Consider the following 14,756-nt stretch of genomic DNA (forward strand, 5'->3'; position numbering starts at 1 on the left):
TTTCATATCCCTAAGTTACACCCCCCCCCCCCCCCCCCCTTCGGTTAATAATATGTATGGCAAAACAACTTTATCTGGGTCAGCTAGTATGTATATATTTTTTGTTTACTACCTTTATTACATAAAAATCTCTACCATAAGCAAATGCTTAATAGTTTTGACATTTTTTTTTTTTATTTTAGTCCTTTTTTTATTTGTCTTTAAAATCCCGTTTTCAATTAAAAAAATTTAAGCATATTAATTCATACTGAAATATATAAAATTTTTAATCACTTCAGCAGTCCACTGCTGGACATAGGCCTCCCCAAGTTCGCGCCAGACATCCCGGTTTTCCGCAATCTTCATCCAGCCTACACCGGCAATCTTACGTAGATCATCGGTCCAACGGGCCGGAGGACGTCCCACACTGCGTTTGCCAAGACGCGGTCTCCACTCCAGGACCCTTCTACTCCAACGGCCATCGGTCCTGCGACACAGATGACCAGCCCACTGCCACTTCAACTTGCTAATTCTGTGGGCCATGTCGGTTACTTTCGTTCTCTCGCGGATAGTCTCATTTCTAATCCTATCTTTGAGAGAAACCCCATGCATAGTCAGTTCCATTGCACGTTGAGCGACTTTAAATTTGTGGACCAGTCCCTTCGTCAGTGTCCACGTCTCGGCTCCGTATGTTAACACTGGCAGAACGCATTGCTCTAACACTTTTGTCTTCAAGCAAATTTGTAATGCAAATAATAATTTACATCAAAATTTATATACTCGGAAAGATAAGTTATTTTTTCGTAAAATGATGTGGTCATTTACAACACTAGCCTATCATCTACAACACTATTACCACACTCACAACAACCAAAATGTTACCAGTTAAAAGAATTATTCAATTTTTACATTCATGTCAGAAATTACATGTTTTCCTTGCAGTTTTTGTGTTTAAATAGCATTAAATAAGCACTATAAAATATAATCGTGAGATTTACACATTTACTTAACTAAAGAATAATACATTTTAATTCTAAAGGGTCCTTACGTGTCTTTTTAAGCTCCAAGTAATATGCATAGTTAACTTGAAAGATAAAAGTAAAATTTATTTGTGCAAAACAAATACATTCGATAAATATTTTTATTAAATTATGTCGATAAAATAGAATTTTAAAACTTAAAATATAATGTACGTTATGAATGTATGTAATAAATAATCTAACCTTTATGATATAAAAAAATTATTTCAGAACATAAAAAGAAAAAAAAATTGCCTATGAACATAAAAATTAAAGAAATTGGAAGTCAATGGATTTTTTACTAATTTTTACTTGTTTTAATGGTAAACTTATGTCTTACTCTAAAAAAACATATACAATCTATTTGAGATGGCTCCTTTTTTTAAGTTGGTTTAAAAAAAGTTACTACAATGGTTTTTTCAATCTTGAATTTCGAATAAGTTTTATTAATATCTAAGATTTTTTTTTTTTTTTTTTTTTTTTTGTGTTACCCACATTAGGAATTCTAAACATTTTTGAATATCATATCAAAAATTCGCTTAAACCGAAATTAAAAATTATCATATCGAAAATTTCGCTCGAGCGGGTGCATCGTTCCATAGCTTAATTGGCTAGAGCGCCGACACGGTATGTCGGAGGCGCGGGTTCGAACCCCGCTGGAGCGGTCAATTTTTGATATGATATTCAAAAATGTTAAGTTTTATTAATTGTAAAACCTGACCTAAAATTTTTATAAACATAACAAACATATCACTAAAAATTCTCGTATAAACATCCATCAAATTTAATTCTTTTTTTTTGGAAACGCCTTTTTTTAATTTCAAATTTCATTATCTATCAAAGGCTTATAAATATACATCTCAATAATATTTAGACGCTTATCAAAAATTTAACTAAATTAAAAAATATTTGTATATAATTTTAACTAATATTATGATTTCTTTGGTACCTTACACTTTGTTTTTAATTTTGATATGACTTTCCTTTTATTTGCGTGCAGACAGATATATTTCTTTTCAGGAGATTCTGAAAAATAAAACTTTATTTATTAAACGAATATTTGTACACCATTATGTACACACCTGTACACTTATATTCCGAACTATTGCACCAAACAATTTTTTTTTTTTGTTTTTATTGTCAGGATAAGTATAGTAGGATATTGTAGTGGTAAGATCATTGTGTAAAACAAACAGGCGGTACCCAGATCAGTTATCTATACTAGTATTATAGTGATAAAGCTTTGTTTGTTTGTTTAAACATGCTAATCTCGGGAACAACTGGTCCAAATTGAAACATATAGCCCATTCACCAATGATGGCTATAATTTTTTTTTCAAATTAACGCACGTCACCCATGGGCCATGGCTAGTCATGATATAATATTTAAAGGATATTTTTGTGATGGATGATTTATATAGAATAATTGAGATTTTTTTATTAAAAATAAGTAAGGTGAGTATGATCTCACCATACTTACCTTTCCTATTTTGTAGTGAAATCTTTACTACTAAAAAGTTTTCTTCCAACAACTTTAAAATACATAATTTTACATTTATTAACACTGTAAACAATGGTAAAATAAAAATGATATACATACTTATTTTAGATAATCCTGTTATTCCTTGCTTTTCCTTTTTCTTCTGATCCTCATGCCATTTAACATGTTTAACCAGACAGAATAAAAATTTAAACCGTTCAGGACATTTTGCACATGCGTACATCATGTCTCCGTCCTCATTGTCAATATCCCCGCTCTGATAGAAACTTGCTAGATCACTTTCGTAATTTTCAGCGTGTTTTATAACTCCACCTGGGAGTATTTCTAATGTTGGCCAGCTGTCTGGGTTTTGTTTTACTTCTGCTCTTTCTACTATGATTGTCTGGAAAATATAGATCATAAAAAAATGGTATTGATACCATAAATAATACATAAGTAATAATAGATAGTCTTATTTTCTTTACACAACAAAAACATAGTAAAAAAGAAATTAATTTTGTTTGTAAAAACAATAAACTATACATTTATAAACTATAAATAAATAATAATTTATTAAAATAAAGTTCTTTAACTAGCTTATAATATATACAGCTTTATATAGCTAGCTATATATAGCTTTAATAGCTTATATATCATAATATAGCATAAAACATATAATATTAAACAAATTATCACATACATACATATAAAAATATGATTGACTAGCATCCTGCCCCGGCTTCACACAGGTATTTAACAAAAATTTCAAAATATATTTTTTCCCTAGTTTTTTCAAAACATAGTACAGTCACCCGCGGATAGTATAGCTTCCCAACTGTGAAAGAATATTTTAAGCGGTTCAGTAGTTTCAAAGCCTATTCAATGCAAACAATCAAATCTTTCTTCTTTATTAATATTATAGTATAGAATACATACATACAAGAAAAAGTAAGAAATCATATATTTCACATATCAATATAATCATATACAAAAGCCAAAAATACATAAGGAACTACCCTGAGGTACTCACCAACGGCACTTCTCTTGTTACAGACGGTAACACTTCTGGTACTATAAACTCAGGAGTTTCACTGTCGTCAACTCCGGTGACCTCCTCAGAGTGTATAGACACCATACTCCCTATATTCGAGTGCTCTTCATCATTAACACATACATTGTAGTCAACATCGTCAACAACACAAGTTTCCAACGTTTCATTATCGTTAACTATATACATTTCAGAACTCCTGTCCGGCTGTACGTCCTCCATTCTAACTAATGGAATATTTTCTAAGTCCTCGTTACTCTCTAAAGCACTTGTTGCGGACATTTCAATGTTTAAGTGACAATGATCGGTGTTGATATTTTGTTTGACGTAAATAATGATTAATTATAATTTGTTTTTCGTCTGTATATCGCATTTACCAATGACGTAAAGCAAGATTTGGTTTACCATTAACGCCATACACAATAACAATAAGCGTTTCATTAATATTTCTAAAATGAATACTAACTATATATGTGATTGTAAAACGTAATTAAAATTTGCTAATCTCTTGGACTGTCAATGTCATGTTATTGTGGTGGTACTGGTGGTAGTGCCATAAAATGTCAGTTATTTTATATGTATGGAAAATATTTTATATATGAAAAATAACGTTGTCAAACCCTGATTAAAATAATATTAAGAATCCATTGATTCTAATTAGCAAAGTATAAAATTAAATGTTATATTATAGTCTGACACACTCGACTCCTGTCCAACTCAATTATCTGTCTCATGAAGTTTCAGTTTATTTCAAGACATTTTTTTTAAAAGAGCAACATTATGGAGATCTTAAAAAAATCTAAAATCGACGTGTACGTTGAATGTTAGCGCCAAAGAGTATATTAATAAAATACGGTTAGCACATTAGTTCGTGCTATGCTATTTAACTATTTAGCCTTGTAATGAACTAGCTGACATGTGTTGACTTCGTTTCGACACAGATAATTGCGTTTAATAATACCTATATCAATTATGACAAAATTTATTAATATACGATGGCCATACCTTTATCATGAAAAATGTAACTTTCAATAACAATGAATAATATACCATGTTTATTAATTTATTGATTCAGTCTGTATATCAAATATATCACTGCTAGGCATAGAAAAGGAACAGAGTCAGATAACTCTTCGGTACGAGAAGGGTTGGCGAATATATTCACTAGTATGAGTAACGATCGCTATCACGTGTAAATAATTTTAATCTTGACTGACTACTTTACTCGCTCTCCGAGGTACGTGGACAGGACCACAGGAAGAGACACTCAAACCGAAAACAAAAATTTGTAATAATTGTGTTTGCTGGCAAACGAAAAAAACCGACTTCAATTACATCGGCAAGTAGTACAACGTAGGTAGACTTAAAAATAGTCAAGTAAATATGCATTATCAAAGATTACTCCAAAAGTTGTAATCAGATCTCGATGTAAATGTGACCACATGATAAACATCGGCTTTCGATTAAATTAAAAATTATCAAAATCGGTACACCCAGTAAAAAGTTATGCGGATTTTCAAGGATTTCCCTCGATTTCTCTGGGATCCCATCATCAGATCCTGGTTTTCTTATCATGGTACCACACCTGGAATATCTTCTTTCCAATAAAAAAATAATTATTAAAATCGGTTCATAAGCGACGAAGTTATCCTCGAACATGCATTAAATATATATAATGCATATATATAGGGTACGGTCGAATTGAGTAACCTACTCCTTTTTTTTTTAATCGGTTAAAAATACAAATATGTAGCTAGCCCGACCGGAAATCGAACCCGAAACAGCAGACCGTTTAGGCGCCCACAAGGACATGTACCACTATACACCAGAGCGATTGTCAAAAAATATTAATTAGAATTTTTTTTTTTAATTTCTTAAAATCAAGAATGCTGAATCCCAAAGGCACCAATCTCATTCCATCACCACTGTAAGTCATAAGATCATATTGTTTTCTAATGTTTACGCGAATTTCACTCATTATAATGAAACAAATTTTTGTATTTTATCGCAGTTTAAGTTTTTTTTTAATGCCCGGGCATTTAATATAATCATAAAATCATTATAAATTATTTATAATAATAACAGAAAAACCTACAAGGACAAACATCCAGTTCATAAATAAATATTTCAATACCTTAATTATGAAATGGTTATTTTAAGGAAATCGTTAAAACATTTTATAATTGTGTTTCCTCGCCAACAAAAATAAGTGATTTCAATTTCATCGACCAGTAATATGTTGGTTGACGCAAGTAAATAAGCATTATTAGATATCTCTAAAAGTACTTGCCAGACACGCAACACCTTTCACACACAATTCATCGAAATCGGTTCTCGAAATATCAATAATTCTGACGTAACATACATTTTAAAAAAATACAATTTCGAACCTCCTCCTTTTTGGAAGTCGGTTAAAAAAGAATCATCAACATCGGTCCACCCAGTTACAGCACCCAGTTTCAACCACACGACTGAAGTAAAACTTACGAAAAGTAACTCTCTTTGTATCTTTACTAACTTATATCTTTTTCTCTACTTCCGTTCGCTTCATCACACATTCAATAACTTACTCCCCAAGTCAAGCATGTTTCTCCTCAATTAATAAACTGCAACTTTATAATATATGAGGATAGAAATATCTCATAACTATGGTAGAATTTGATGGTAACAAAGAATAATAAATCAAACACTTTCAACTGTCGGATACTGTCATCCGTCAAGTAGCTTTACCCCTCTATGCTCCATGCTTTACCCTATAGATAAATTAGTTTACCCACAACTGTTGAAACAGGCCAGGAAACTTCAAATAGTGTAATGTTACACAAAAAAAAAACAAATTAAAAAGTTAAAAATGATTTATTGATATATTATCGCAATCAATAATAATCCATTTAAAATGAAATTGCTAAGCAAAATTATTATTATACATGCTTTTTAAGCAGAAGGGCTAATCAAAATTCTTCCGATGTATAGGAAAGTACATTTGCATCAATGTTTCATATATATCTACATCCACGGGCAGAAATGTACAGAATATGATTCTCTCCAAATCTTTATTGGTTTCCAAAAACTTTCGGGCTGTTCTTAAAGCAATGTGGGCAGCAAGACGGTTCGGAAAGCCGTATATACCAGTGGAAATACAAGGGAATGCGATGGATCTCAATTTATATTGACTTTGGTACGCTAAGCTCTTCTCATAGCAAGACTGCAGATTTGGTGCTGATCCGTTCTGAGGTCCCACTGTGTGTATCACATCTGTAACATTAAAATTTAAATTAAAAAAAAAAGTCAAAATCAGATTACTGTCTACCGAGAAATATGAAGACACACATAGAAGTTATAATAATTTAGATAAACATACACACAAACTGGCACACATGTATATAATTTTAATTCCAACAATTTTTAATTACATATGTGTCAGATACATAGCCTATACTTACGCTATTTATATCTCATACAATTAATTATGAGTGGGCTGTTAAATGGGTCATTTTGATAAATACCTAATAAGCTGTAGATATTATTGAATGATATACTTTTTTTAAATATGTTTTATATGTCTCAAGCTGTGTCCTGCGATTTCACAAGTATCAATTTGAGGAAAAAAGTTGCCTTCCTCGGTCAATGGGCTAACCAACACAAAAATAATTTTTCTTTTCAAACCATTAGCTCCTGATCATGTTGTCACATCAAATTTTTCACCTTTATAATAATTGTATAGATAAATCTGTAACTTTTTCTGTAACTTTTAAATAAATTAAAAATCATACATTTGCATGGCAGGTTATAACCACCAGTGATCCTTGCTTCTCCCGTTGGACAACCACCGAGAGTGTTACATTCAGTCTGCAAATTACAATAGAATATGAACTAACATAAATCGAGAGCCATGGACGATGGAACTTACTGTCGTGTCATAGTTATTTGATATAATATATTTTCATAAAATTTACAAACTAATAAATTTACAAATAAGTATTATAACAAATATGGATTCACAAATGAATGTATATATATTTTTATATGTAAATTTAATTTACTTCATATACGAGTACTGTATATAATATGAAGCTTAATTCATTTTCATACTATATTGTTATGTTATCAAGATTTTCTCAATTGATAGGGGTTGTGTGTAAGAGGTCACTATTAGTGTTATCACTTTTAGTGACCCTGATGGCTACCTTTACCCTTTTTAGAAGTTATAATATTGTTATTTCACTTATGTAGTTTCATATGTGAAATAACTTTAAAAATTATTTAAATATATATATTAAAGTGATGATGATGATATATTAAAAATTGGTTTTAAAATAAAAAAAATAAAATTGTTTGTTAAAAACATATGGATTCCTATAATGGACTTGATAGATATCAAAGAAAAACATTATTTCAGAATTTACACATATTATTTTTAGGGACATACTTGAAGGAGAGGTCCAGCGGCACGATGTATGGCACCGTCGACTCCGCCGCCGGCAATTAATCGAGAATTTGCCGCATTAACAATTGCATCAACCTAAATTTAGGAAAAATTGCAAAAATAATTTCAAGGTTCAAAAAATGTTTAAAAACGTTCTTTAATTTACCTCTAACTTTGTGATATCCCCTTTAAATATCGAAACTTTTTCGCTCAATTCTTTGTTTTGCGACGAATCTATTTTACACTTTTTGAACTCATTGAGGTCTTCAACGGTATGTTGCTTCGATAGTATATCACTGTTTTTCACCGCATAAATTGTCCAGGGGTCAACTTGATTTATACCAATGTAATCGTTTGATTTATATAATTTTCGTTTCTCCTCTAAAGACAAAGAGAGAATTCTGTTTTTCTCTTCTTCCCAATTTAATTGCCGAGACATTTTTGTTATAGAATAAAAACAGCGCTGTTGATAAGCCCGAAAGACAATTAATGTAATACTGGGCAAATATTTTCCCAAACTAACCGGCTGCAATACCATTTCCTGTTTTTTTTTCGGATTTTTCTCTATGACATTTTGACGTTTCAGTTTTAATAAAAAAAAAAAAAACAGTAAATCCCAATGATTAAAGAAAAAAGTTCATTTTTGATTATGTATGTACTTTAGACTAATTTAAATTTAACATTAAATGTAAAAGCTTAACAAACAGTTTATTTAACTTTCATTATTATCCCATATTAAAATATTATAATTTAACTTAAATACTGTAACATTCAAAAAAAAAAATTATGAAAAAAAAATAATAATAATAATGACTACTTTAGTACTTTATTTCATTCTATCGCTGTATCCACTATCATGTATCGAAAGTATTTATAGAGTTGTTAAAACCGATTTTTTACTGTCTTATTTTGTAATAATTCCTTAAGCCTCTTAAGGTTATATTTATTTTTAGAATGGCAATTCTATTACCAATTTTTTTTATATGAACTATGTAGATTGTCAAACGAATTTCCTCCACGTAACGCAGGGGTGCGTTTAGAACGATTTTTTTGGTACATCTAATAAGAATTCAGCATAATAGTGCAATGTTATTGTAGGAAAATAAACTAAACATACCATAATATCTTTTGGAAAAAGAATAAATATTTAGATAACTTCAGGTATGACTTTTAACTCACTGTCATGAAGTCTATTTCGAACCGGTCATTGTGTTTCTTTTAACCATTATTATCGAAATAAACGTGTAAATAATACTTTTCTAGCATGAAGACGATCAGTCTTCTTCTGATATTAGCGGTCAGTGGGATTTTGGGTGTCGATAAAAATAACTTTAAGACATGTGAACAGTCAGGCTTTTGTAAGCGGCTACGGTCGTTTAAGCCGGAGAAATCTCAGTATTCTTTGAACCTAGACACCGTTATTATCCACGGTAATGTACTCGCGGCTGAAGTGGTCACTGTAGACACTGAGAGTGAGAAGGAAAGTGTTCTGGTAAGTCCTTTTTCATCTTTCAAATAAAATTGATCATCATTAAAGTTTCAACTTTTCTATTTTATTATAGTATTTTTTTAACATACTGTATATTTAAAAATAAAAATAATCACTCTATATGTGAAATCAATTAATATCATATTTAATTCATTAAATCTTCAGTGACAAAGGAAAAGTTGTGTGTCTCCATTATATTTAAATTGTAACCCAGTTATTACAGGTAATAACATCAATATTTTTTGATTTAACATAATTTTTCCTTTACAAACATGTAATACAATGGTTTTATGGAGCTTAATAGAATTTAATCCATTAAGTATTTATGCAATAAATAATTTAAGGCAATTTGTTCTTAGAACCAAAATAAATAAATAAAAATGAAAGAAAAATTAAACCTTTTACTGTCAAGACTATTTTAATGATTTAAAAATACCTACAATTTTTAATAAATTTGTTACTCCCGAGACTGTCTAAAACAATTTTATTAGAGACTATTGTTTTAATATTCTGTATAATATTGTCATAAAGTTAGGAATAAATAACATTAAATTAATTTGACTGTAATACTATTTTATAATTATTGTTTTCATAATATATAATCTTATATCAGAATTTTATCTTTTACATGAATTATTATTTTGTTATCTAGTTGATAACATTAAAATTATAGTTGCGATACTAATGGCTGGCTTACTTTACTGACTTATTATATGCAATATTGTGAAAATATTTACAAATATTTATTATGTTATATTGATATTATAAACCTGATTGTTTGAATGACAATACAAGCCTTGGGCGACGCATCGCTGCAATATATATAGAGTAATATATGTACCGCAGAATATATTTACTATACTATACTATATAATAGTAGCAGATCGGACTGTAATCAAATTAAAATCTATAATGTATTTAGATAAAACAAATTTACTGTTTTATGATTATTTATCGAATAATATAAAAATATAATTAATTTAATTTCATAAAAAAAAAAAAAAAACAATATATATATATATATATATATATATATATATATATATATATATATATATATATATATATATATATATATAGTAAAGTTTTCATCTAGCTTGTATTTCTCCGACTTTATTTACATATACTATTATTTTTCATGTAATTTTATTTCAATAATAATAAAATATAGCCTATTTCACTCCAGAATAGTGTAGCTTTCTGATAGTAAAAGAATTTTTATGATTGGATCAGTATTTGCGAACATTACCCCCTACAAACAAACAAAGTTAGAACTTTACCTCTTTATAATATTAGTATAGATAATGATTATTTCGCATTGAAAAATATATGCAACCCTAAATTTTCACCCTTCTACCACCAATTCCTATTTTTTAATAGTGTTAAACGTTTGCCGGGTCAGCTAGTGTTCATATAATTTTGATATATTTTTATTATAACAATAAAAGTTGTAATGTTTTCTTTAAAGTATGAAATTTAACAACAATATGATCACATATTGAAATTGTTTTGATGTTTTTAATTTCTTCAAACTGCAATAAATTCCATAAAAGAGTTTTGTGTTTCTGAGCATAATTATAGGAGGAGATCCTATTTAATTCATATGTATAATATATTCTAAACTCTAATCGTATCTTTTGTTACAGTGGCGTTATGCATTGAAACTGTCAGCTCTTGCGGATGGTACATTCCGAGTGGAGTTAGATGAAGCCGACCCCTTGTACCCGCGGTACAGGCCTGAATTGGCATTAGCCGGAGAGCCTAAAGGAGATTCGTAAGATAATTTATTCATTTAAAATAATATATTTGTATATTTTTTATTTGTAGTATGATAAAAAAAAAAGATTTTGCAAAGGAATGACATCAATGTCACAATGTTGTAATTTTGACAAAAGTGATGATAGCATTCATTGGCTTCAGTGGGAATGATCTCTGCTTATGACAAATATTCGTTCAAAACTTCAGATATTAGTTCTGGTTTTAATGATCAACCAATAATGGAACTAGATACAACATATTTTGTAAAACGAAATGTTTAGTATTAGGGTTAGTTAGTACCCCATAATTTAGCTTGGGTGTATAAATCTTGATTCTGTCTTATACTATTTTAGATTAAAACTAGTATCAAATGAAAATGGCAAGCTGACGCTAACCAACTCTCAAGGACACAAGGTGGTCATCTCAGTGTCACCGCTGAAGTTTGAGTTCCTGGATCTGAACGGTGAAGTAGCAGTGGTTTTGAATGATAACAACCAGCTGATGGTGGAACCGCTCAGGGTGAGGAGAGAGAGAATCGGTGATGACGATGAAGGGAATGTGGACGTGAGTGTTGCTTTTGTTTGTCATTTTATGTGTCTTTTTGATGATAATATTACTATTTATTTTTATAATATGATTTTTTGGCAGTATGGAAATTTTTTAAACTACCCACCCTTCTTCTCTCCACCTTTTTGTTTTAACTTTTTTGTATTAAGAGAATATATTTTAAAATAGTGTTGTTTTTTTGTCTTAGCTAAATGTTTATAAACATTGTTTTGTAATGTATTTATTGTGTTGTGGCGAAAACGTTTTCTTTGTGCAAAACCAACGGTCCAATTTACATAATATTATTGTAAATTGGAAACACGGTCCACAAAAGGGAGTCACTATTTCGCACCGGCAAGTTATGAGTGTGAAGTTTTGGATATGAATAATATTTTACCTATTTCGGGTTTTCCGTTAAATTCGGAAAGTTTCTAGCCTAACCTAAGCTTTGCGGTTTGATCTGACCAAAAGAAAACCATTATCAGGTGTCTTATTTAGACTCGGCTAATACTCAACTTCAAACCTTTTAAATCGGATACGATCGGATCGGATGTTACTGACAGTAATTTTTATTTCGGATATCCGATATAAAAATTATAATATAGTCATTGTACCCATACTATAAACTATTTGCCATTGTTTTGTGCTTTCGATCTCGAAAGTTTATCTTGGTCCCCCTGTTTTGTCTTGGTCTGGCCATTTGTATGTGTGTTGTGGGTATTTCCGGACTCTTAAACGTAGGGTTTCATGCTTCTGGGTCCACGTTGGTTATGGAGCAGTTATTTATTTACGTATTACGCTTCAGCCTGTAATATCCCACTACTGGGCATAGGCCTCTTCCCCTATGTAGGAGAAGGATCAGAGCTTAATCCACCACGCTGCTCCAATGCGGGTTGGCGGATATATTCCCTACTACGAGTAACGATCGCTATCAGGTGTACATGATAACAACCGGGACCGACGGCTTAACGTGCTCTCCGAGGCACGATGGGGACCCACAAGGATTGCACAAACACCCAGACCACGGCAAACACCTGTATGGTTAATACAAATGTTTGTCATGTGCGGGGATCGAACCCGCATCCGCCAACGCAACAGGTACAATCCATGGCTCTAACCGTTGCGCCAACGCGGCGTCATTAGGCTCGGCATTATTTATTTATTATAAGGTAAATGTTTTTTTCTAGTTTCAATCTAGGATACTTATATCAACGGAATACCGATGACTGACGTCTCACGTGGCCACACTCGGCCTGATGTCAACGTACTAATGATTTATCTCAGTACGTGACTGATAGAACTTCGTTTATCTGAACTTGTTTTCTATAACGCACGAGATCGGTTTTAATCTAATATATAAAATTCTCGTGTCGCGGTGTTTGTAGTTAAACACCTCCGAAACGGGTAGGTCTGAGAATCAAACAACATCTATTTTTCATTCCCCTAAGTTATAGGGGGGGAATGAGAAGGTTATAATGATAAAATATTTGGCAAAACAACGTTTGCGTTGTTTTATTCGAAAGACACACACACATATATATGTATATGTATATATGTATATGTATATATGTATATATATATATATATATATATATATATATATATATATATATATATATATATATATATATATATATTCATAAATATAGCAATTTTCAAATAAACAATGACAAAACTTTTTAAATCATCATTACAGTCTATACAGTCCACTGCTGGACATAGTTTACGCCAAAAATAATGTGAACTCATGTGCTTTGCCCATAGTCACCACGCTGGGCAGGCGGGTTGGTGACCGAAACTTTTTAAATAAATACGGTCAAACATGAGCGTTACAGAAATTACTCGCTGCGGTACCCACGAGTTGCGAGACTAAATCGTGTATAAAAGCTCATGTGACACATATTTCTGCTTATTGGTCAAGCTGTGAAAATTGAAACAAAAAAATAACACAGTCAGATTTGTAATATTAGTAATTATATTTAAACTAGCTGACCCCACAAACGTTGTTTTGCCATATAATTATGTTATTAACTGCCTTAATCCCCCTTATACCTTGGGGTATGGAAATAGATGTTGGCTGAATCTCAGATCTACCCGATATGCACACAAAATTTCATAAAAATCGGTCCAGCCGTTTCGGAGAAGTACCTACGTTAACTAACATTGTGACACGAGAATTTTTTATATAAATAGTATTATTTAATAAATTGTTATAATATTGAGTGTTCGAATCGTCTCTTAAGTCAATAACAAAGCCTAAATTAACAATATTATTACAAAACACTTACAAACAAGAGATTTTATTTAATCAATACTTTATATCATTGCGAATAAAGTTCAAAATCATTAAACTAACGTGTAACGGGAATGATTAATACTTAATGATTTATTTATATTTAATTAATTGTCTACGTGAGGTCACGGGGTTCGGTTAATCAGTTATCAAAAGTATGTAATATTATATTATAACCAGTTATGACAAGATATACGCCCTTTATTTTATATATAATATTTTTTTTCTACTAACTGACCTACTTTGTACTGCTAGTCTTTTTTTTTTCGTAAATAAGTAAACTTTTTTATTATTTTTAATACAATTCTTACCCTAATAATAATGATCTTGTAAAAAGAATTACGCCGCGTTGGCGCAACGGTCACAGCCATGGATTGTACCCGTTGTACTGGCGGTTGCGGGTTCGATTCCCGCACATGACAAACATTTGTATTGGCCATACAAGTGTTTGCCGTGGTCTGGGTGTTTGTGCAGTCCTTGTGGGTCTCCCCACCGTGCCTCGGAGAGCACGTTAAGCCGTCGGTCCCGGTTGTTATCGTATACACCTGATAGCGATCGTTACTCATAGTAGGGAATATATCTGCCAACCCGCATTGGAGCAGCGTGGTGGATTAAGCTCTGATCCTTCTCCTACATGGGGAAAGAAGCCTGTGCCCAACAGTGGGATATTACAGGCTGAAGCGAAAAAAGAATTATCCGAATTTATTACAGTAATTCGG

The 14,756-nt window shown here is 31.2% G+C and overlaps 3 protein-coding genes across 3 annotated transcripts in view; 1 reads left to right on the forward strand and 2 right to left on the reverse strand.

Annotated features, from left to right (window-relative positions):
* Positions 1-1,766: 1,766 nt before the first annotated feature.
* LOC123667543 lies at positions 1,767-4,042 on the reverse strand. Its single transcript, XM_045601424.1, has 3 exons — positions 3,508-4,042; positions 2,598-2,880; positions 1,767-2,024 (listed from the first exon to the last, which is right to left on the reverse strand). The coding sequence occupies exons 1-3, from the start codon at positions 3,805-3,807 to the stop codon at positions 1,930-1,932; spliced, it is 678 nt and encodes a 225-aa protein (XP_045457380.1). The 5' UTR covers positions 3,808-4,042; the 3' UTR covers positions 1,767-1,929.
* Positions 4,043-6,421: 2,379 nt separating this feature from the next.
* On the reverse strand, positions 6,422-8,542 carry LOC123667485 (macro domain-containing protein CT2219-like). Its single transcript, XM_045601379.1, has 4 exons — positions 8,118-8,542; positions 7,955-8,047; positions 7,299-7,374; positions 6,422-6,780 (listed from the first exon to the last, which is right to left on the reverse strand). Exons 1-4 carry the CDS (start codon positions 8,487-8,489, stop codon positions 6,473-6,475), a joined length of 849 nt encoding a protein of 282 aa, XP_045457335.1. The 5' UTR covers positions 8,490-8,542; the 3' UTR covers positions 6,422-6,472.
* A 671-nt stretch (positions 8,543-9,213) lies between these two features.
* The window catches only part of LOC123667500 (neutral alpha-glucosidase AB), a 36,850-nt gene continuing 31,307 nt past the window's right edge, over positions 9,214-14,756 (forward strand). Inside the window, exons 1-3 of the mRNA XM_045601391.1 lie at positions 9,214-9,443; positions 11,087-11,214; positions 11,552-11,762. Of these exons, the coding sequence (XP_045457347.1) occupies positions 9,216-9,443; positions 11,087-11,214; positions 11,552-11,762 (567 nt within the window). The 5' untranslated portion in view covers positions 9,214-9,215. The remainder of the gene's footprint in view (positions 9,444-11,086; positions 11,215-11,551; positions 11,763-14,756) is intronic.

The sequence above is a fragment of the Melitaea cinxia genome, chromosome 28 (genome assembly GCF_905220565.1).
Source record: "Melitaea cinxia chromosome 28, ilMelCinx1.1, whole genome shotgun sequence".
Lineage (NCBI taxonomy): Eukaryota > Metazoa > Arthropoda > Insecta > Lepidoptera > Nymphalidae > Melitaea > Melitaea cinxia.

Coding starts and splice junctions, on each gene's coding strand:
- LOC123667485 (XM_045601379.1), bottom strand. CDS start 8,489: ATGGTATTGCAGCCGGTTAGTTTGGGAAAATATTTGCCCAGTATTACA. Junction 8,048..8,117: donor GGGATATCACAAAGTTAGAG/GTAAATTAAAGA, acceptor TCCTAAATTTAG/GTTGATGCAATTGTTAATGC. Junction 6,781..7,298: donor TTATAACCTGCCATGCAAAT/GTATGATTTTTA, acceptor TTAATGTTACAG/ATGTGATACACACAGTGGGA.
- LOC123667543 (XM_045601424.1), bottom strand. CDS start 3,807: ATGTCCGCAACAAGTGCTTTAGAGAGTAACGAGGACTTAGAAAATATT. Junction 2,881..3,507: donor TAACAAGAGAAGTGCCGTTG/GTGAGTACCTCA, acceptor TATATTTTCCAG/ACAATCATAGTAGAAAGAGC. Junction 2,025..2,597: donor AACAGGATTATCTAAAATAA/GTATGTATATCA, acceptor TTTATTTTTCAG/AATCTCCTGAAAAGAAATAT.